General features: G+C 42.8%; 1 protein-coding gene across 9 annotated transcripts in view; it reads right to left on the bottom strand.

The window, feature by feature from the left end:
* Nucleotides 1–266: 266 nt before the first annotated feature.
* DLC1 (DLC1 Rho GTPase activating protein) overlaps nt 267–22,036 on the bottom strand; it is a 394,094-nt gene continuing 372,324 nt past the window's right edge. For 5 of the 9 annotated variants that reach the window (XM_057696380.1, XM_057696381.1, XM_057696384.1 and 2 more), the window contains 12 exons: nt 17,747–17,810; nt 14,621–16,044; nt 13,988–14,164; nt 11,372–11,531; nt 11,048–11,246; nt 9,217–9,430; nt 7,529–7,643; nt 5,951–6,169; nt 4,931–5,148; nt 3,634–3,807; nt 2,751–2,867; nt 267–2,398 (listed from right to left, as the gene is read on the bottom strand). In XM_057696380.1, the coding sequence (XP_057552363.1) occupies nt 2,191–2,398; nt 2,751–2,867; nt 3,634–3,807; nt 4,931–5,148; nt 5,951–6,169; nt 7,529–7,643; nt 9,217–9,430; nt 11,048–11,246; nt 11,372–11,531; nt 13,988–14,164; nt 14,621–16,044; nt 17,747–17,810 (3,289 nt within the window). In that variant the 3' untranslated portion in view covers nt 267–2,190. Of the gene's footprint in view, nt 2,399–2,537; nt 2,868–3,633; nt 3,808–4,930; nt 5,149–5,950; nt 6,170–7,528; nt 7,644–9,216; nt 9,431–11,047; nt 11,247–11,371; nt 11,532–13,987; nt 14,165–14,620; nt 16,045–17,746; nt 17,811–22,036 lie in introns of those variants that run through there. The other 4 variants (XM_057696382.1, XM_057696386.1, XM_057696388.1 and 1 more) reach the window with 2 other exon arrangements.

Raw genomic sequence — 22,036 nt, 5'->3', positions numbered from 1 at the left:
AATCTAAGATCCATATCACCTTGTATTGGAGAAATGAGACTGGTTGAAATTCCAGCACAGAGAACTCTCTAATTTGGAATCTAGGGCATCTCTGCAGAGTATCTACGTCACCTTCTTCAGTCTGAACTTTCGCTAGGTTCAACAAGTTCATCTCTGCCATCTTAAAATGAACAAGATGAGCCAAAGTGAGGTCTTGAGACAGACAGCATCCGAGATTCTCTTCCTTCTCAAAGAACAGACGCTAATTCAATCAATTCCATTTGGCAAATAATAAATTTATTAGGTGCCTACAAGTACAAAACACTGAAAGCTGCTGTAGGGGATTATAAAGACGTGTAGAAGAGCCCTGCTCTCAGAGAGCTTACAACCTAGACAATTAGTCACGATTAGTAAGTTGTGGCAACATCACTTTAGGTGGCTTAAAGCACAGTTCTTGAAAATGTTCACATCCTTCACATTCTCCTCTGGTCAAATATGTAAGGAATCCTTTCAACAGGAAAGCCAAACAGTGGGCAAGAGACCTTTTGTGAAACGAATCGGTGACCTTGGCTTTGCTTATGAGCATCTTTCGGCTGCTACTGCTTATCCTTGTAACTTTCTCAGCATCGTTTCCTCATGACCTTTGTTTGGAGAGCATCTCTGTGCTTCCTGAACCTTCACCAGGGTTTCCTGTTTGTTAGTGAGTGGCTCAGTTGCAGTTTGGCCTTGGAATGATTTGCAGTCTGATTTTTCCTGCAGCAAATCTGTATTTTCATTTTAGCTGATGCCAGGATGGTACGCCTTGTCATCTGTGGTTTTGAGGGTGGGAGTGAGATGTGATACTACGGAAAGCAGGCCAGACATTTCCCTTACTTTAAACATTTAATAGTGCACTTATTGAGTATATTCTGTACAGATATAGAGCAAGTTATAAACCTCTTCTTTTATTTACTTTTTTTCACTTAGACTGTATTCATGTAAAGTGTATTTACATTAGCAAAAAAAAAAAGAAACAAAAAAAAAACCAAAAAACAAACCAAAAAAGCCTTGAGGTACAAAATCCAAAATAATATCTGAGGTATAAATACAAGTATATTTTAAATAATAATCTTTATCATGCTTTATCTATGTTGGAAAGCACAGTGGACAGGTAGGTGTACATGTTTCTTAATAGAATGGTATATACAACATACAATCTTACAAATCTGAAAGCCATTAAAATTGAATATACAAGTGTATCTTCACGAGGCACACTAATATCCAAAATACTCAAATTAAACTCTGATCTGTCCCCAGCTCCCTAATTCTTCAAAGAACCTTTGAAATAACACTGACAATGGTAACTAGATTATAACAAAATAAAATTCCTTCTTACAACTCTCATTCATACATTATTCACTTTTGATCCATATAAAATAAATTCACTAATACTGTCTTTTGAGCCAACCTTTACCATTACAGTAAAACCTGTATAAAGACCACCCTTCCAAAACCCTGCATTAGTGTATTTTGTTTGTTTGGTTTTTTACTGTGATTACTACTAAAATATATCCCAAGGGCTTCATAAAGAAGAAGAAAAAGAAATGTAGGAAAAACAAAATTAAAAAAACAAAACAAAACTGCATCTGCTGATAGGGACAAATACAATTTATAAACATATGCAGCTTTCAAAAATGCTGTTAATAACCCTAACACAACAAGCAACCTCTACGGTTAGGTTAAATTCATAAGGATTTCCTCAGAACAGAGTTTCCTGTGTTCCCATATATAGTGCCTTAAAAAGTTTCTCCTAACACTAGAACGCACGCAATTTGTGGACACGTAAAAAGTGTTGATACCTGACTCAGGGGTAGGTGTTAGAGTGCTGAGTTTTCACATCTCATCTTAAACACCAAAAACCAAAGCTGTGCCTTGGAGCTAGCAAGGGAGGAATTTCCATCCCTGAATTTCACCTGCACTGGATAAAAACCGATTTTGCTATATGCAATCAGGTCGAGAGACAAACTGCGTTTGAAATGAGCTACCCGAGAAAATTTATTCCAATCCCTTTTAAGGTAAAGAAGAGCTTGGTGGAGAAGGAATATGTTTACTAACTCAGTAAAAAAACACAAAAAACAAAAACTCCAAACAGACAAGAGTGGGTTGTCCAACACCCCAAAATAAATGCGGTTCCCTCTGTGGATGATTCCATGGGTGGTCAGATATTCCAGGTTAAACTGAACCTGGTGCATCAAAATCCTTCTGGGAGGCGTCTTGGTGTGCCGGACACTGCAGCCCAACTTGCACGTCTACGCCACTCAACCAGCAACACACGCACATACACACACTCCTCTGTGCAAACCTTTCTTTGCTCTTCTCAGTGAGAAAACATGTCGAAGAGGACCAACTATTCCAGTGGATACACCAGTCCCTCCACACACTGCAAAGAGAATGACATGGGTACGCGTACACAGACACCGACATCGCAAGAGAATGAAGTCTCTTCATTACCTTCCCTAGAGTATTTATAGAGTTTTGCTTCTCAGAAGCAATTCGAAAAAGAATACATTTTTTTTTTGTTTTGCACAGTCATATATATTCCAGTCAAGGTCCATAATACAGACCTTAAACAAACAGGAAGCAGCTTTTAAAATGTATCAAATAGCTACAGTCAATTCCCACACTCCAACTTGTAGTTTTGTTTCAGGACCAGACACTGAACCCAATCTTCCAAGGACTGGCAAGGGTTCTAGAAACTAACGCCCAGATAATGGACACGCTTTGGGAATCACCTAGATTTGGTGTCTTTGGTTTCAGTGTTCTGGTTACTGAAGGAGTCCCGGATCTTTACAACTTCAGCTGCACACAAATGTCCGAAAGATTTCGTGTACCACTCTGGCATGTGGCCCCTACGACAGACAGAAAGGAAATGCAGATCAATTATTCAAGCTGGAAAACCCTGAAGAGCGTTCTGAATACATTTCTATTTCTTGATCCGCAAAACGTGCAAGTAAAGATCCCTCATTATTCCAAAGTAATCTCCTGGCACCTCCATTACACTTTCGGAACCAGAAGTTTCTCAAGGAACAACATATTAAGTGCAGACAGTGAGTGAAACCATTCAGGAAAGCTCTGGCATACAGAACAAACACAGATCATACAAATACTTGAAGTACAGAGATGTAAAGACTTCAACTGAGAATTTATTTCACAGGAGGGCTACCGTGCCAAGTTTTTAGAGGTCTGCTTTTTTTTTTTCTTTTGGTATTGCTGCATTTCATTCATTTTCTGATAAGAATTCACACTCATCTGTGGCACAGAGTATAAACCTAACTGATTACTAAAAGGGCAGGTCAAATTATTTAAACATCTTTGAATATAAAATGAGAAACATCTGCTTGCTAATGCAAACTCTCATTCTGTGGCTTTAAGTTCGTGGCAGACCCACCATGTCCACATTGCTTTAGTATCACATTCTCTTCTCTAAGGGGTGGAAATTAGTTAAGTGGTACCCAGAAGACTAAGAAACATGAAGGAGTTACTTTATAAGCAACGTTCTTCACAGAGCATCCAAGATGCAAGGAAGTATTCATTTAAGCCATTGTTTTGCATCAGATTAAGAAGTCTGACTCTTCTTTATGCCTCTCACTTAAAAAAATCAGCATCAGGACGTACCTTAAGTCAGCTCTGCACATGTAGGTGAGTTTGGATTTCCCTGACCCGCAGGGTTCGATCAGATACCTGGCCAGGAGCACATTGACCCTCACCCCCACCACAGGGGCCCGGTCGTGATCCACGGACGTCAGTAAAAGGGCACACGCTCCCTTGGGTAAGTTAGTCCTCCATGTTCTGTAGAGACAAAACGAGGGGGAAAAATAGAGTTTCCTGGAAGCCAAGTTTAAAACAGGGCTCACTCTTAGAGGAGGCAGCTGAAGGGCAGGGTGGGGGCCACACCGGGACCCAGCCCCGGGTGGATGGCATCCTTGTGCAAGGACTCCCGGATGACTAACTCCGAACACTGCCCCTCCCGCAGTGGGTAGATAAGCTCACACAGTCAGTTCTTTGAAAGAGAACCAATTTGAAGTGGGTCTGAAATCCCTTTTTATATTTCACAAATGTATTAGAACATGGACATCCAAATGAATGTTACTCTGTTGGAGACGTTCTGGACTAATGATGTGACATTTCCTCAAAGATTTTTGGAATTCTTTCAATAATGTCTTCAGAGAATTTATGAATCACATATAAATCAGCTTTAACCACAGCTCACTTGGGACCCAAATGTTATTTCCTGGCTTATGCATTCACTAGCTGTTTCTAACGAGAGAATCTATCCTAAAGGGGGCAAAAAAATCAGCTACCATTGAGCACATTCAATGGAATGTGCCTCTCTTTCCGAGCTCAATTCCAAAAGAGTTCAAACCATTTTCGGGCATGGACACACTGTTGGAATAAACGCAGATATGTTTTTCATATTTGGAAGGGTTCAATGCTTTTCTGGAAGCAAACGTTCTATTTTGAATGATTTTAACACCTTATAACATTCAGTGACATATAGGCCATCCTTGCCACAATAATCAACCCAGAAGCTGGACTTCCCTGGTAGTGCAGTGGTTAGGAAATCGCCTGCCAATGCAGGGGACACGGGCTTGATCCCTGGTCTGGGAAGATCCCACATGCCATGGAGCAACTAAGCCCATGCACCACAACTACTGAGCCCGCGCTCTAGAACCCATGAGCCACAACTATGGAGCCCACGTGCCACAACTACTGAAGCCCACACGCCTAGAGCCTGCAATCTGCAACAAGAGAAGCCACCACGATGAGAAGCCCGCGTACTACAGCAAAGAGTGCCCCCGCTCTGCACAACTAGAGAAAGTCCACGCACAGCAATGAAGACCCAGTGCGGCAAATTAAATAAATAAATAAATAAATAAATAAATAAATAAAATATCAATCCGGAAGCTCTCACCTTAAAAGAACGTAATCCCGAGCAGGATGGGGTGCCATGCTGTTTTGTACATACTGGTAAATTTCAGTTTGGCTGTCCAGGATCTCAATCACTTTTGAATCCAACAAGTCTACATCCCAGAGGTGCTGCTCCTTAAGTAGTCGCTTTAAGATTTCCTCAGGCTTTGCAGGGACTTCTATGGTTGCCCTCCAAAGCCTTAGAGGTGGTCCTTCACTCACCTGAAAAGCAGATGTACTGTGAGACAGTTTCCACACACCTAGACTCCGAATGCAAACTGCTAACTGCGTACATGGTCCTGTTTACTTCTGGCTTTAAAAGGCTGCTGACCCTCAAGTATATTCAAGACCAGGCCAGAAACCAAGCAGAACTGCTGGGGTCACCTCCGGGTGTATCTGTTTTCCTGGGACCCATACTGGGGTCACTATAATAAACGTAAGATTTATTGGCACCCCCAAAGCCTGCATGGCCATCGGACTGCACTCGCTGCTTCTTTCTGCTCAAGGTGGTAGAGAGAAATCAACAAATACCTCCACACACCTATCACGCAAAGCAATATATGATGCCTCTGCCCTCAAGGGGCTCTCAAGTTAACCCCCTCTCCACTCCCCAGCACTCCCTGCTCATTAAAGGGCCAAGAGAAGAGTGAATGAGAACAGAGGGGAGCCTGAGGGGATTCCGATCGATCAAAGGATGGGAATACCTAAGCACATCATAAAATGTCGGAAGGCCCATTACCATTAGTAAAACATTCCAGGGAACTCTCCTGTGTTTCCGTGGAACCAAAGGATTTCATTAGAGAGTCTGATTCCTCTGACACATGTTCAATGAGTAACTATTTCTCACTGAACTGGTTTCCACTCCTACCTGGGGGATATTAATCCCTGGATGCCCAGCTCTACAAGGAAGGGAGTGGGTGACAGATCCCCACGGAGAACTGTGTTGGCAAAAGGCTCTCATCTCTGATGAACCCAAGTCCTGACCACGAGCACTCAAATGGCTGACAACAGAGAGACTACTTACCTTCTTATAGGACAGCTCAGCCTGCTCAGACGTGGAGTAGCTGACCCAGCCTTTGAACTTCTCTTTGACCTCCTTAAACAGGCTGTCCACACAGTCCTGGAGGAAGTGCTGGTAGTTGGCTGACTCATCACTACAAAGGCGCCCTAACGCTTCTAGGGTGAGGGGCTTCAGCTCCTGTTCGGTGTAGGAATTTCGACATCGGCTCATTTCCTCAGGAACCTGGGAGGGACACGAGAGACATACGGGAGGTCTGTTTCTCACCAGTGGAAGCGGCATGATCCACAAGACAGTCCGAGCAGTCCAGCTCCCCTGTTTCCAACAGAGAGGGGGGAGTCCCTGCCGACCTCACATGGTCTTATTAGGATGCAAGCAGATCACCCTCGTAAAGGTAGCTAGAAAGCTTGTTCTTGTGTGAGGTCCCCTTTAAAAAAAGTCACTGTAGAAGAATAAGTGACTAAAATAGGGCATACACTGGCAAAGACAGATTTTTTTTTTAATTGAAATATAGTTATTTGATTTACAATATTATAATAGTTTCAAGTGTACACCGTAGTGATCCAAAAATTTTATAGATTATACTCCGTTTAAAGTTATAAAATATTGGCTATATTCCCTGTGCTGTATAATATATCCTGTAGCTTATTTACTTTATACACAGGAGTTTGTACCTCTTAATCCCCTTGCCCCTCCCCCACCCCTCACCTCTCAAACCACTAGTTTGTTCTCTATACTTGTGAATGTGTTTCTGTTTTGTTATATTTATTTTTTTATCTTATTTTTTTAGATTCCACATATACAATAACATATAGTACGTGTTTTCCTCTATCTGACTTATTTCACTAAGCATAATACCCACCAGGTCCATCCATGTTGTTGCAAATGGCAAAATTCAAAATTCCATTCTTTTTTAAAAATGACTGAGTAGTATTTCATTTTATACACACCCCCATCCCCACATCTTCTTTATCCATTCATCTGTTGATGGACACTTAGGTTGCTTTCCTATCTCGGCTATTGTAAATAATGCTGCTATGAACACTGGGGTGCATGTATCTTTCTGAATGAGTGTTTTTGTTTTCTTTGGATATATACCCAGGAGTGCAATTGCTGGATCATAAGGTAGTTCTATTTTTAATTTTTTGAGGAATGGCCATACTGTTTTCCACAGCTGCTGCACCTCAGATACAGAGTTTATTTTGGATAATTTGTTGCTTTTGCTGTCTAAGTAAAGGGGTATGGAGGTAGGTAATTTCACTAAACATATTAACTCTAATGAGCGTATACATTATAAAACATATAAATAAGACATTCTTAGACTACATATATAATCTCCAGCTGTGAAAAAGATCTTTTGGTTAAGATGGGAACAAGCTGGGACTTCCCTGGTGGTGCAGTGGTGAAGACTCTGCACTCCAAATGCAGGGGGCATTGGTTTTCTATCCCTGGGTGGGGAACTAAGATCCTGCATGCAGCATGGAATGGCCAAAAAAAAAAAAAGCCGTGAACAAGTGTGGTGCCCAAGATTTTGCCTCTATTTACACTATCCTTAACAAATGACAAAACTTCCCATCTCCTTACCTGGAAAAGCTTCTTGCACTCAGCAATCATATGGGCTAGCCCTTGAGTGGCAGCGAGATTTTCATTCAAATCTTTCTGATCTGGTTTGCCCAAACTTTGTTTTCTTTGCATTACCCTAGAGAGAGAAAATGGGGGGGGGGGGGGAGATCCAGATATTTATATATTTTCAATCAATGTGTTATTCAAGGAAACCTAAAGGAGAGAAAAAGACTATTTCACGGAAGCCTATGTGTCGTTAAGTGGTTCAGGAGAGCTTTACGATGGTCGCTAGGATTTCTCAGTCCTCACAACAATGCACAAAAAACACGGAAGAGCCTGTCTCTGATGAAATCCAGGTTGCTTAAAACCATCACGTTAAATAGGTTCCTATTTAAACAGGGCAGCTTGTAAGGTCTATAAGGGTGGGGTGGCAAGAAGGAAAAGCAGCTTTGAGGGGTGTGGGGGAGGAAACAGGATCATTCTTTCCGGGTTAAATAAATAGGAGCCCCTCCTGTGGGTGAAAGAAAAGTCTATTCTTTCCCAGAGCTTTTGTCTTAATCTTATCTGATCTCTCTTCTGCTCACCTCTAGTTCTCTATCCCACTAAAGCAGCAATGCCCCAGTCAACGGTTAGAACTAGTTAATTAAGCATTGTATGGCCTTCAGATAACTTCACCTAGCACAACCAGGCACCATATCTACAGCTGAGAAATTACTGCTGAGGAAAATCATCAGCAAGATAAATCTGGTAGAAAGGAGTTAGTGACCCCCTCTCACACACTTCACCATGAGGCCTTTATGCAAAATATTCATATGGGTAAGAAGCTCCAACTGGCTATGCCATTTTTTCCTACTAGCACAGGCAAGTTACTTATTTAAGTGACCTGCCCTGCAGTCTTGCCTCATGTGTAAAGTAGATACTAACAGTAGCTTCACCTCCTACGATTGTTATGAGGATTAAAGAAGATAATGTCCAGGGCGTAGCCCCGTGCTGGGGACAAAATAAGTGCTGAGCAAATATCAGCCTTTGTTGTTTTCCAGATTCCCCGACTTCCACAGTCACTTCGATCTTGTCTACCTCTAAGGAGAAATTCTGCAACAACTGGCTCAGCCCGGTCCTAACTGTGAGGCTCAATGTCATCCTTAGTTATTTTAGACTCAGCTCCTTTCAACTTCCCGCACAGGCCAGCAGCTTGGTTCTACTGGGGAAGCCAAGGCAACCTGGTTTTAATTTATGCGGAAGTCAAGGCAGCAGGGCAGTCGTCCCCCACCCAGTTTTTGAGGTCAGTGAACCCTCACAACTCTTTGCTGGCATAAAGTATGATGACAATGTTACAGAGAGCGCTAGGGAGGATCCGGGGAAACACTCGAAATGGCTAAGCAGGAATGAAAATCTCTCAAAACCTGGTTGAAACTAGGTTGTCTAGGAAGTCCCACCCCCAGGGCCGAGAAGATAGGATGGGAGGAGCACAGGGCAGGAACGTGGGCTATGAAGGAAGGAGGTCACACTTCTTTTTGCTGGATTCAGGTATGAAGCCAGCAAAAGTGCAAGGACAGCCCTACGAGGAAAGGGAAGCCGCCTCTGTCAGAAGAACGGGACATGCGCGTGAGCATCTCACCGCGCGTGCGCAGCTCTTCACCACAGGGGCTTGTCTCACCACCACGCATGCGCATCCCGCCATGCACGTGCACGGCTCGCTGGACCCGTACCTTGGGGAGGAATTCTCTCGCTTGAGTGTGTTGAGGTGGAAGAGGGAAGGCGCCAGGCACACAGCCAGGTTGGTGGGAGTCATCTGGTTCTCCTTGACAGCTGCTGTGACGTCACTCAGGAAGTAGAGCAGCGTCTGAAGGACCTCCCGGTTCTCGTCGGGCAGGAGCATGATGGCGGCCTTGATGGCCTGGAGGCGCTGGTCCTTGGGCACATCTGCATGACACCAGCATTTCCCCCATCAACCCAGTGAATTTCCACGTACGTTTGCAAGGAAAAGTGCCAAAGCAAAGATCGGCATCAAAGACCTCAGCCCAGCACTGAACAAGCGCTTGCAGAAGGTGTACTTGAGGTTAATATGGAAGAAATGAGGGAATGCCATCAGCGTCACTACCCTCAAGTATTTCCTGCCTGTGGAGGAGTTAAAAATTTTAAACACCCACAATGCCAATATACTCCTGAATCCACCTCTGAGTTCAACTCCAGATGATGCCTGCTCTTTTCTTATAGTGTACAGAGCGGTTCTTTCTTGTCTAAGTACTTTTTCGAAACTCCTAGTTTACCATTTTCCATTACCGAACATTATAGGCTTATACTTTAGTTTCAATGAGAAATCTTATCAAAGACACATACAAGAGGATGACAACTGAGATTTCTTCACCCTGATTACAAAATGTTTAGCATCTCTGCAGACTCTCCTAATTTTAACTGATGTGCTCATTATTTAAACGGGGAAAGGAAGCTGCTAAAGCATTCCATTTATACAATGGATATATTTAACTAGTAATTTCTTCAAGTTTTAGAAAGTGTACTGAGAGGCTACTATAAAAATACATGCTTGAGAAATAAAGCCATAAAAGATATATAAATAATATAATGTATATAATATATATAAATAATAATACATGTAGAAAATGCTGAACTCAACTTTCAGGTCTCCTTTACTAGGCAAATTTTTCTTTTAAAAGGCATGTGGTGGAAAATTCAAGTCACTCAAATGCAGCTCCATAGGGCAAACTGATTAAACAGCTCCATGGTTACAATACATAACAAATACCTTGGTGCGGGAAATGTGACCTGTGTTTTCATAAAATCTGAAAGGATGAAACAAATAATGAAATAATCCAGACCAGCTCCATTTCTCATAAAATAAAGTCCCATGCGCCAGTTCTAAAGACAACTTGGGCACTGAGAGAAGCTACTTCTAAATTACATTGCTGTAATGCCACACTGAGCCAAGAAAAACACAAGGCTTGTAAAAGCTGTAATCCTGATCTTGATCATTAATGTAGACAACTGTCTGCTGTAAGCTTTACTTAAAAGTGAGATGCGCATGGGTATTGTTTTCCCAAGTATTTCTGGCAGAAGCTGAGAAGAATAACAGAAAAAGATTATTTATTCATTTTACAGCAAGATAAAACACACAGACACCTGTGAAACTTTAAACACAACAGGCTCTACTAGAGAGATGTGAAGCAACTGAAATGCCTATAGAGACAGGCGGAGAGAGAGATCTCTGTATCTCCTCTTTCAAGTGCCTTAGATAATACTGTTCTTGAAACAAATGAAAAAAATGAGCTCCTGGGTCAGCATGTAAAAATATACAATTGCTTCAGTAAATAGAGGATGACGAAGGAAATTTATTTTTGCATTTTTCAACAGGTATACAGAAACCTGTCCCGCAGACAAGAAGGCAAGGGAAGAAAGAAACTGATGCCATGTTTCTAAGAGATCATCATGTGAATCCAAAAGAATGACATCAGAGGAGCCACAGGCTTCAGCGGACCCCACTTTTCCCCACCGCCAGCAACGTCAGGATCAAAGAACACTCACATTGGTAGATCTGCAGAAAGGTTTCCGAGAGTTTGTTTGTCATCAGTGGTTCAGGAAGATCTCGAAAATACTGCTTCAACATGTCTGCCACATCATAAGCAGACTGTCCCTCATAGTTGACACAATCTATGGCGCTTTCATTCATCTGGCGCAGGGCCTGAATCCGGGATTTGACACCCGATTTTCGGAAGAGTCCAACCTGTTGGGAAAAAAACAAACAAACATTAAGCATCAAGAGCGAAGCAACATTTTCACTGCAAAAGTAGAAAAAGATGCATGCATGGGCTCCCATGATTATGGGGGACCTGCAGCGGTGGCTCTCACCTGATCCAAACAATGGTTGCGGAGGTAGCGCATGGCCTGCTGAATGCTCTGGGGGAGGGGCTGTCCTGTGCGCTGCACGTTGACTGTCAGAGGGACCCCGAATACATTCCGGTCCTTGTAGTCTGGAACCTTGATCCTTTTCATGAACTTGGGCACAGCCCTATTGAAAAAATATTGGGGGTAGGAGGGTTGTTTACTTGTCTGTCTACAATTTTGTCCGTCTCTGCAGGTAAACCCTATGGGCTATCAATCCGTGCTAATAAGCTGCCTATTTAAATTGAAATTAAACAAAATTACAAATTCAGTTCCTCAGTTGATCAGCCACATTTTAATCACTCACTAGCCATTTGTGGCTGGTAGCTACCATATTGGACTGTGCAAATATAGAACATTTCTACTGCCACAGATAGTTCCATTGGACAGTACTATGCTAGATCTTCTAAGAGTTGGGGCTGTTAGGCCCAGTAACATGTCCTCGGTTGGGGATTCTCCCTCCACTGTTAACTAAGAATTGGGTCTATGTTCTTTAAGGGAGGTGATGGGCTTCCTCACAACATGGTGGCACAGGAAAGAACAGGAGGAGAGGACAGCAGTCAAGACCCTAAGTAGGTGCTTCAGGACAGAGTTGAAAAACAAGTTCCTATGTGTCCTGAAAATGGGCAAGAATCACTTCTAAGTTCTTGATGAGATCCAAAGTATTTAGGGAAAAAAAAGATCAGGATGAGAAAACAGCAAATGCATGATGTTGGACTGATAATAATGAGAACCAACTCCAGAGCTCAATGGTGGGGGCCAAGCTAATGACCCAAAGTCAAAATAAATTCTCCTCCTGATGACCCCAGAGAATACACCATCTTTAGCTTTCTAAAGGAAGACAGAAAAGAACAATGAGGGTTTTGTGAGCCTACCCCAGGCTCCCTGGAGTCCTGACACCAGGTCCAGCCCGAGCAGTATATGCAACAGCAGGAAACCGATGTCATGCATTTAATGCTGTCAAGCAGAAATTTCAGCTCTACAAATGATCCCTCTAAATGGGACAAGAAAGGGCAAGGCAGAACAGGAAAAGAACTTTATGTAGAATTTCTCCTCACTCCATGGATCCCACAATGCGAGGCTTTAACACTTGGTTTTGACTCACTGGAAAAACTGACCAGGACTCAAGAAGTATTACGGACTCTCAGATTCTTGAGGGTTTGGTGGGGAGGGGGTGGACAACTCAGAAATGAGAATGTAAAATATGCAGTTTTACATAGCCAGCAGGGAAACTCTGACTTGAAGCACAGAGGAATACTGCGGAAGGCAGACTGCCTGGACTTTTGATTGCTTAACCCACAGCCATGGCGTGTTACTGTTTATAGCTCTAGGAAAGGTAAAACTGAAGCGCAGGGCCAAATCTGTATTTCTATACAGTTAAGTATATGGCATCACGGCTATAAGTGTGCATAATACTCGCTTTGTCGGGCGAGAAAAGCCCAGCGGCGGAATGTGCAAGGAACACATTACGATCTCCACTGAGAATCTGAAGCATGTGGGGATAAACCAGTCAATACTTATTTCTGTCATTCAGAACAAACAACTTCTGTATTTAGCAGGGCTCACATAATAACAGCCTTTGAACAGGAGATGCTTTGATGCTGAAGTTAACCTCACTACGAGTCCCGAGGAGGGGAGGAACTGGAGAGAGGAGGGTTACATTGCTCTGCTGACTCTCTGGTTTGCTACTGAGCATTACTCATGAATTGGGTCACTTCTCCATTTTCATAAAGAGCAGTAGTTGTGCAACTGGATAATGAACACTTAGATTAGTGAGAAGACTTAAAAGATACCCAGCTGACACTGCAAAATGCGCTGTGATGTCAATGTAGAGACATTTCTCTGCTTTGCACTTAGTAGAAAAATTAAGATATGCACATAATGGGTCCTATCTATGCCCCATCCAGCCCGACAGTCTACATCTCACACTGTACACACCAAATGCCATACTTTTGAAAGTATGGACAGTTCAATAAATTTCAATAAATAAAATGTATTTGTATATTCTTTTAGTCTGTAATATATTAGAGCAGTGAATTCCTTAAAATGATTATTCACTGCTTAAGAGTCTGTTGGAAAAAGCATAACTAAACTCTTTAGCCCAGGTAGATTTCAAATACATCAAAAATGATTTCTAAAAATGTGCATGAAGAGGGGTACAAAACCAGGTACTGTACATGAAAGCATTTCAAAGTTGGTCTTATAGCATCTTATGATATAAACAGTTTTCTTCCCTTCCTTCCAAGATATGATCTGATCCTGTAGGTGTATTTGCCTGTGGTGGGCTATTCTTACCACTGAGAAGGAAGTGCCTGGACAATGAGATGGAAGAGTAAAGCATTCTCACCCCATCAACTGGCAGTTTATCACTCCGAGTGCTGAAAACTCAACCAACCCTGATGGAAATTCCCTAAAGCTATACTGGTTTAAGCAGTATCAAATGTGGCCTCAAGAATGCAGAGACTGACTGCATTAGGATGATGGACTAAAGATACAGGATCCAACTGTCACATCCTCAGTGTTGGGACAGCATTGGTTGAAAACATTTTCAAATACAGTTCACTGGACAGTTTAAACCCTTACCAGCTAAAACCATGCTTATTAGAAGGTGTGTATTTCTCCAGCAGGGCGGTTAACTTCAGGAGGGAGTATTTCTGCAGCAGGTTCATCTGGGCCACAGACTGGCAGTTAATCTGCAGTGATACAGAGTTTAAGCTCGGCCTATGAGAGCTCTGGAAACTGTTCCATCTCAGCCTGTGCCTGCGAGAGAAGACGGGAACGTGAGTGAGTACGAAAACTTTTCAATGGGTTGATGCAAAGTCAACAGTGGGCCGCTCACTGGCCTCTTATCTTAGGAACTGAGAAGACTCAACTTCCATTCCGGTCTTTTTTCTCCCCCTATGGTGAAATATATATAAGACAAAATTTACTGTCTTCACCACTTTTAGTGCACAGTGAAGTACACTACGCATGAAGTACATCCGCAGTGTTGTACAACCATCCCCACTATCCATCCACAGAACTTACTTCATCTTCCCAAACTGAAATCTGGTACCCACTGAACAATGTTCATTTGTTTAGGATAGTAGGATTTCCCTATCACTTTCCTTAGGAACTTTCATGGCTATGAATGCCAGACAATCCTACACAGCAAGCAGAAGCAGCCCCTTTCTGATCCCCTCTCCCTAAAACTGGAGAGGGACGAAAAGCTCTTACCTGTTGGACCTTGTCAGGGAGGCTCCAACCCCAGAATCCCTCCTTTCCGGGATATCTGAGGGCTCCTCGGGTTCGTTCAATGAGTTGCCTGTGCTGTCCAAGTCACTGGGGGTGGCTCGGTCATTGTCCACGTCCAGATGTATCTGCTTGGGAGAGGATGGGCATGGAGAGACCGAGTCCAGGGCCGAGTCGGAATCTCCCTCGTCTGAAAACTTCTCCGACCACTGGTTGACTATCCTCTGCATCCCCTTCACGTGGTAGAGGATGTCGTCCAGCTCGGGGAAGATGTCCTCGTTCTCCAGGTCGGCCAGGTCGCCTGAACTGGAGTAGAGGATGGAGCCGGGCACGTTGTCATAGATACTCAGGCGGCTGGTCATGGAGCTTGAGGAATTGCGTCTCTTAAGTTCCTTGGGGCTGTCACTGCTGTTTTCCCTCCTCAGGCTGATATGGCCCGGGCCGTGGAAGCTTCCAGTCCTCCAGTTCACAGAGCTGTTATTTCCTGAGGGAGAGAAATTGCCATTGGAGAGGGCTTTGGGGAAAGTGCCAGGCTTGTGATCTTCTGGGATGTAGAACACCGTGTCCTCCGGGTAGCTCTCGCAGTTCTTAAAGTTCTGTTCCATAACGTTGTTGAACGTGGACTGATTGAAGGGATCGAAGCCCTCTAAGTACATGCCTCCCCGCTTGTTGCAGGCACTGAGGCTCCGGGTCCTGGTGACGGGACTGGGTGTGCTTACGTTGCTGCTGGTCTCAGACTGGCTGCTGCTGCTGCTGGTCTGTGTGGAGTTGGAGACGCTCCTCTTTCGTACCATGGGGATGTTGATGTGGTTGCCATTGAGGGCAGAGATCTCCACGCAGTTCAGCTGCTTGAGTTTCTCCTCATCCACCCCCTCCTGCAGGATGGGCCCGCTGATGATCAGCCCCAGCTTGGAGGGCGCCTTGTGCTTGCTGTGGTGGGAGCCCTTGAGCTTTAAGCTCTCCATGCGTTTCAGCAGACTGTGCGTCTTGGACTTGGCGTTCTTCTCATGGCCTTTCATGCTGAAGCTGAAACTGGACAGTTCCTTGGGAGAGGGCAGGCTGCAGAAAGAGTCATCGTTGCCTACGAAGGTGCCAGAGGAGCAGACACTGATGACAGAGTTAGTCCGGGCCGTCGCCGCATCCCCGCGGTGGGGTGGGTGGGTGGCGAGGCTGCTGGTGCTGCTGAGGCTGCGGACAGAAGCCACCTCCTGGCGCTCACTGAGGTCCGTCAGCATGCTTTCATGGCTCGGGGCGTTCTTCAGGTGGGGATCGTCTGGGGACCCAGGGATGGGGTCCTGCTTTGGAGAAAAGACATCAAACTCTTCAAGCCTGGACCACCTCTTGCTGTCCCTCTGGAAAGTCCATTTGGCACTTATTGCACAAGGCTCATCCTCATCCGAATCCTCACTCTGCAAAGACAGAATGGAACCATTCATCCCATGTGAGCAGCGGGCAGCAGGGGGCAGGACGTGCGTCGAGGGCCGGGGCCAGGAGACTGATCAAAACACCACCCATGCCAATTCCCACCTTACATCTTTATTACTTTTAAAAAATAACCAAGATGTATGTAAAGAATGTAACAGGAAAAAGCCTGATCAAGTGTTTCAAACTAAATAAGAGTTATTTTATGGAAACACTGGGGTCTATAGGCTGCTCTTTAAGTGCTCACAGAGGAAACCTCGGAGATCCGTGAAAATTCCAGGCATGTAAAATATTTTGAGCTGGAGTCAGCAACGGGTAGGACTCCCTCTGGTCTGCCTCCAATTTTGCTGTCTGTTGATAGTATGTGTTTATGTTCCCTTTTGCAATTAAAATGGTGGTTTTCAAACACTTTAAGAAGAGGAGTAACCGAAATCTCCAGCTACCCTAAAAGTTCACTAGATCTCCTCTAACAGATTAACGGAGACACAAAGCAAGGTGAGCCATCCCATCTCTCCAGTGGGTGCTTCTCAGCCTCTTACCTGTTCCTTTTCATTCCCTCCCCCACCAACACGGGAACCAGAGTTAATGCCACAAGTGTCCTGTGACATTTCAACCTCAGACATGCGCCAGCCATTCAACAAGGCTTCACAAATACCCAGTCCTGACAGCACATAATGTTCACAAACACAAAGTAACATCTCCGCTGATGATCCCTGCTTTACAGGGGGGACTCAGGGTTACACTGTGACAGACTACTGCGTCCAAGCCCTTTAGGTGGGATATATCAAAAGGTACAGTTCAGTGTGATGCATGTCCTTCGTACTGGCGTGGAGAATCTCCCGTGACCAGAGTTTCCCAGGACAGTGAGTGGACAGCATTAACCGCGGACTTGCAGGCTCCTCTCCACAGCTCAGTGGGTGCGAGGTTCCAGCTCATTTGTTTAAAAGGTTTAACTCCCCCAAGAAGGCAACTTTTTGTAGGTTAGATAATTAAAACTGGTTCTCTGGACAGTCAGAAATATGTTCTTTGACCAAACTTACTCCTGTTTACTTTAATATGTGACACTCACTCCCACTACTACACCCACCTCTTCTTCTAAGATCTCATAAGACGCGCTCATATTTCATACACAGAAGAAAATACCATCCAAACCATTTATGTGCCACCATTTCACTAGAATGTGTGGGATTTCCTGCCCTCCCTCTTCCTACTCTAATTCCTTTTTTCCCTCCAAATCTCTATTATTTTTCCACATCCCACCAGCCACCCTTCACTGCCATCTCTACAGCTTTGAAACAGTGGCTGTTATATTGAATGTATGGGAAGTTGGAATTCCCAAGAACTTCAGCTTTAATTTCTGTAGGGAGGCAATGCAAAATCCACCAGAATTCCTTAAGTCTCATGCCTTTAATAAGTTGTAGGCATTGAGCTCATGAGGCAAAATCACAGATGATCTGTCCCTATCAAAAACGGCAGGCAAGACATTTATTGGCTGGCTGCAGCTATGGGTTTCAACTACGTAAGGCTACACAGCTTTTGGTAAACCTGACTGGATTATAACATTCAAAATGTAAATAGTTTTGGAACAAGGAAGTACGAGTTTAAGAAACAAAATCTATTACAAAACACATAATCCAGTTTTTGATCTGCCCCTTTTCCTCCCATCTACTATGCATTTTATATACTCACTCTCTTCCGATGAGGACTAATTTCCAGCTTCATCACCGCGCATTTGTTTAAAGTATTCAGACGCCTACAGAGCAAAGAAATAACATTAGCAAAGACAGGAAGCCACGGATGGGTGGATAAATATTTTATCCAAGTAGTCGACATGTTTCATTGAGTTTCTTTGAATCCATTAATATCTATAATTTAGAAGAGTGCTTAAAACTTCTTTAAAAAGTGAATAGTTTAAAAACACTTTTATATTTCGCAAGTTTTTTCATTTAAATTTAATATTACTACTTTATAGTAAAATGGCATACTGTGGTGGTTCTGTCAGGTGCCTCTTTTTCTTCACAGAACAAACAACTGTCAATGAGGACATTTATTCTTCCAACAGCCCCTAGGGTGAGCCATTAGGTATCTCCACTCAATGCCAAGAAATAAAAGCCAGTGATATTGCCTTCCATAGACACAGGAACACAAACAAGGAACCAAGCAGAGTTGTTGGTAAATCAAGTGTATACTATCTCAAATCAAAATTCAAATATAAAAATAATACCCTTAGCCTGTTAAAAAATTCAGCGAGTTCTTTATCTGATCCCTCTTTAATACCTAGTTCTTTTTTACAGCTTCCCGTACAGGACAGGACGATACATGGCAGAGTCAAAGCAGCAGCGCAAGTGATTAATTTAAAAATGTGTACACTGCAGCTTCAAGAGTCAACATCTTTAGGAGTTTAAACATAAGCACTTGAATCGGATTTGTCTTTGGAACAGAGTCACATTTTTTACTCTGAATACTTTTCTACCCCGGCCAAAGAATAATAATTTAAAATTAGGAAAGTAATTTAGCTTCGTTGAAAATAAAGTACTTAATAAAAACAAAACGAAAACCACCACACTGGTAAATAATGAAATAACTGAAAAAAAAGAAAGCCTTTATATACACAGGAATAAATGGAATGTAAAAGTGTGAATGACAGCTTTCCAAGCCCTATTTCTTTCTAACATCTTCCAGATGAACATCACTTAGCCTTCCTCAAATGGACCTTTACCCTATGTGCTGTCTTGTACCATCAGTTTTCCAGTTGTTCCTAAGATTGCAATTCTTCCAATTCCACAGGAAAGTGCATTTAATTCACACAAATTCAAACTGACCATGAGCTCTCTTCAAGGCTTTGTCTCTCTGATCCTGTCCTTGCAGCTTGTCTAACAACTTGGATGCAGAAGGGAAGAAAGTATTTCTGCCTGCTGATAAGACTGCCTTTGATTTCATAGATTATGTGGTAGCCTGCTTATAGGATAAACAAAGATAACCCAGAGCACCTATGTTCAGGAAAATTCTCTCTGATGATGGGAAGGGAAAGAAAACAAATAACTAAAAAAAAAAAAAAAAAAAAAAATCCACAGACGGTTAAAATGAGTGGTTATAAAGTCCCTATGTAAGGAGCATCCATTACTTAAATGACTTCTACCCACAGCATTTCAGTTCTCAAGTGTTTTTAAGATTTAAAGAATCCGGGATGGTTACCGTTAGTCTTAGGTCTGGGTTTCATTAATCAAACCTGTAATCGAATACCCACTTGACTTCATTTGGGCTTTAATGGTTGAGTGGTGTTTATAACCAAGTTTACTAGGCATGGTTGCCTGTGGGGGTGGGGGAGGGACTTACTTCACAAGCTCCAGATTTGAGTCAACAAAAAAGACCCAGGAGGTCATTTTTGTAAAGGTCAGTGTTATCTTTTTCTATCAGTAGCGCCAAGCTAATGGTGCTTCAAAACTGAAGCCCAGAAGTTATTCCTTGAGGTTTCCGCGGGATTCATTTGTCCCCTAGGAACCTCCAAAGTGGTGGAATGTTACCAATTTAGAGACAGTACTGACATGAGGTTTAAGAGTCAGGGGTGCGTTCTGGGTCAGGCACTGTGCCTGGAGCCTCGTGTTATTATTTCATCTTGGTCCTCACAACAACCCTCTGGTAGAGATATTACTATTTACCTTCATCCTATAGATGAAGAAATGGAGGCTTTGAGTGGTCATAAACCTTGTCCAAAGCCACACGACTAAAACATGGTGGCTCTGGCCCTCAAAAACAATTATCTTCTGCATTCCTTTCTAAAATAAATCTTAATCGTGCTAATATGTGGGAGCAGCTTCTATCCCAAGTATGACTCCTCCAGTGAGGGGCAGAACACGGGTATCTCAGGCTTGTCTGTCCAGAAGCCCTGTCCTTCCCCCCCCCATCTCCCCCCACCACCCCTCGCCGCCGCTGGGCCCTCACTGGCTCAGCTCTTCAGGAATGTGTCAGTCTTATCTGCTGGGCAACTTGTACTGGGCTCTGAGGGGGGGAGGGAGCCCAGGGTGAGCCTTCAAAGGTTCAAGAGCTTTGCTGCAGGGAGCCACAAGCATCCTGATAAAAGCATGGCAGGCAGGCATCTGGGCCTCATGTATTCAACATGAAAACAGGGAAAGCAGAAGAGAAGTATGAAAGTAAACAGGAACAATTTCCCAAGCAGACCTGACAAATAAAAACTGTTCCAATCCTTAAAGATATTTTCTTGGAATTAATGCAATTGCTTTTCTTTTAATAGGATCAAAATAGTACCATAGCTGAAATCTGCTATGTGGCCCGCTGCTTCACGGAACTTAGGAACTTCAAGGGCTGTTTTACAATAAAGTGCAGATTGAAGATGACGGTATGGATATCTATGTGTCGTTATATGATTATCACCTCATTTACATAATTCTTTGGTGTATTCACAGGAGTCAGTTGCAACTCCAAAGGAAAATAGCAAGTGGAATATTTTTCAAAACCTATACAGACAAAGAACATTTCAGGAAAGGTATTCTAAGAGTGGTCACAGTTTGCATTATCACTTGTATGTGCTTCAAGACAAGCAAATCACTCCTCCAGTATTAATACTGAATGAGATGCTCTCAGAATCTTGGCCTTATCATCGGGGTTGGGTTACACAGCAAAGGTAGCAAGACCGGGACAAAAGCCAATCTCTCCAAGGAAACTAGTATATTTACCCCTTACAAGTGTGTGTTTAAGAATGTTGGTTAGTAATTGCATAATTACAACTATTGGTCATTACAAAACTTTACATTTAAGACAGTATCATTATCATTCTCAAGAAAACATCAAGCTACAAGTTTCTGCCCTAAGTAGACGATGTTAAGAGATCAGCTCCTACCAGATATTCGACCAAAGGAGCTTTAAGATCTGCAAAAGTTCTAAGTACATGAATGTTTATAATAATCTTTAAGAACATGGGAGTGTGTACTAATGTGTACATGGGAGCACTTCATCTGTGTGTGTGTGTGTGTGTGTGTGTGTGGTGCGGCTGGGGTGGGAGGGGTGGCAGGAAAGAGAAACCATGTAAGAATTATTTCATTTAAAACAAATCTAAAAAAGTTTTATTTAAAGTAAAAATATTAAATATTTAATAATATTTTATGAAAGTAAAACTTTTCAGCTGAGTTTCTATAAATATATTACCATATATATTTATAATCAACTGCTCAAAATATTTCAACAAAGCAAAAGATGGAAGTCTACAAAAAAGTCTGTCCGTCTAAAAAAAAACTTGACAAATCACAAGGCAAAATTTCAAACAACCCTATAGATTCAAGATTTGCTGGCCCTTTGAATTTCATGGGCTGACAGAGTACATGGAAGAGGCCAGTCTAGCAAATGAGCTGAATATCACATCATCAGTAAAACAAGCATCCTCAACTACTCTGCTGACAACTCAGGACCTGTACTGCACTTTCAGGGAAGAGGCCTGCCCCCACCTTTTTCTTTCGAACATCTGTTTAGCCCTCTCAAAGGAAAATCATTCGCCATGAGAAATCTATTTATGTGAACATGTGGAAAAGAGACCTTGGATCTTCCTTTACAAACAAGTTGATAACTGTTCCTGTGAATTCTGAACCCAACCTCAAGCTTTTCTCCACAAACTCAACTCTGGGTGTCGGTTTTAAGCCGGATCATTTTTAAAGCACTTGGCATCCATCACTGCATTTCCTTCTTACACTTAACCTATGAGATATTATTCTACACATAAGAGACTGAAGCCCAATCAGAATACACATGCAGAATCCAAACAGAGATCAAGGTCTAGTTGTTTTCAGGCTTTTTTTTTTTTTCCCCCAAAACAGATCTAAGAGTATAGATTTACTCCTTTCAAAGGGAGGCAGCTTCTTCGATGGTGCTAGAGCCAGTGTAAATCACAAAGTACTGAGGATGCCCTTATCCCCAGAACAGAGTAACTACATTAAAAAAAAAAAAAAAATTCAAGAATCACGATCCTTT

The sequence above is a fragment of the Hippopotamus amphibius genome, chromosome 10, assembly GCF_030028045.1.
Source record: "Hippopotamus amphibius kiboko isolate mHipAmp2 chromosome 10, mHipAmp2.hap2, whole genome shotgun sequence".
Lineage (NCBI taxonomy): Eukaryota > Metazoa > Chordata > Mammalia > Artiodactyla > Hippopotamidae > Hippopotamus > Hippopotamus amphibius.
The sequence above is the reverse complement of the archived record's forward strand: the minus strand, read 5'-3'. Positions and strand labels throughout refer to the sequence as shown.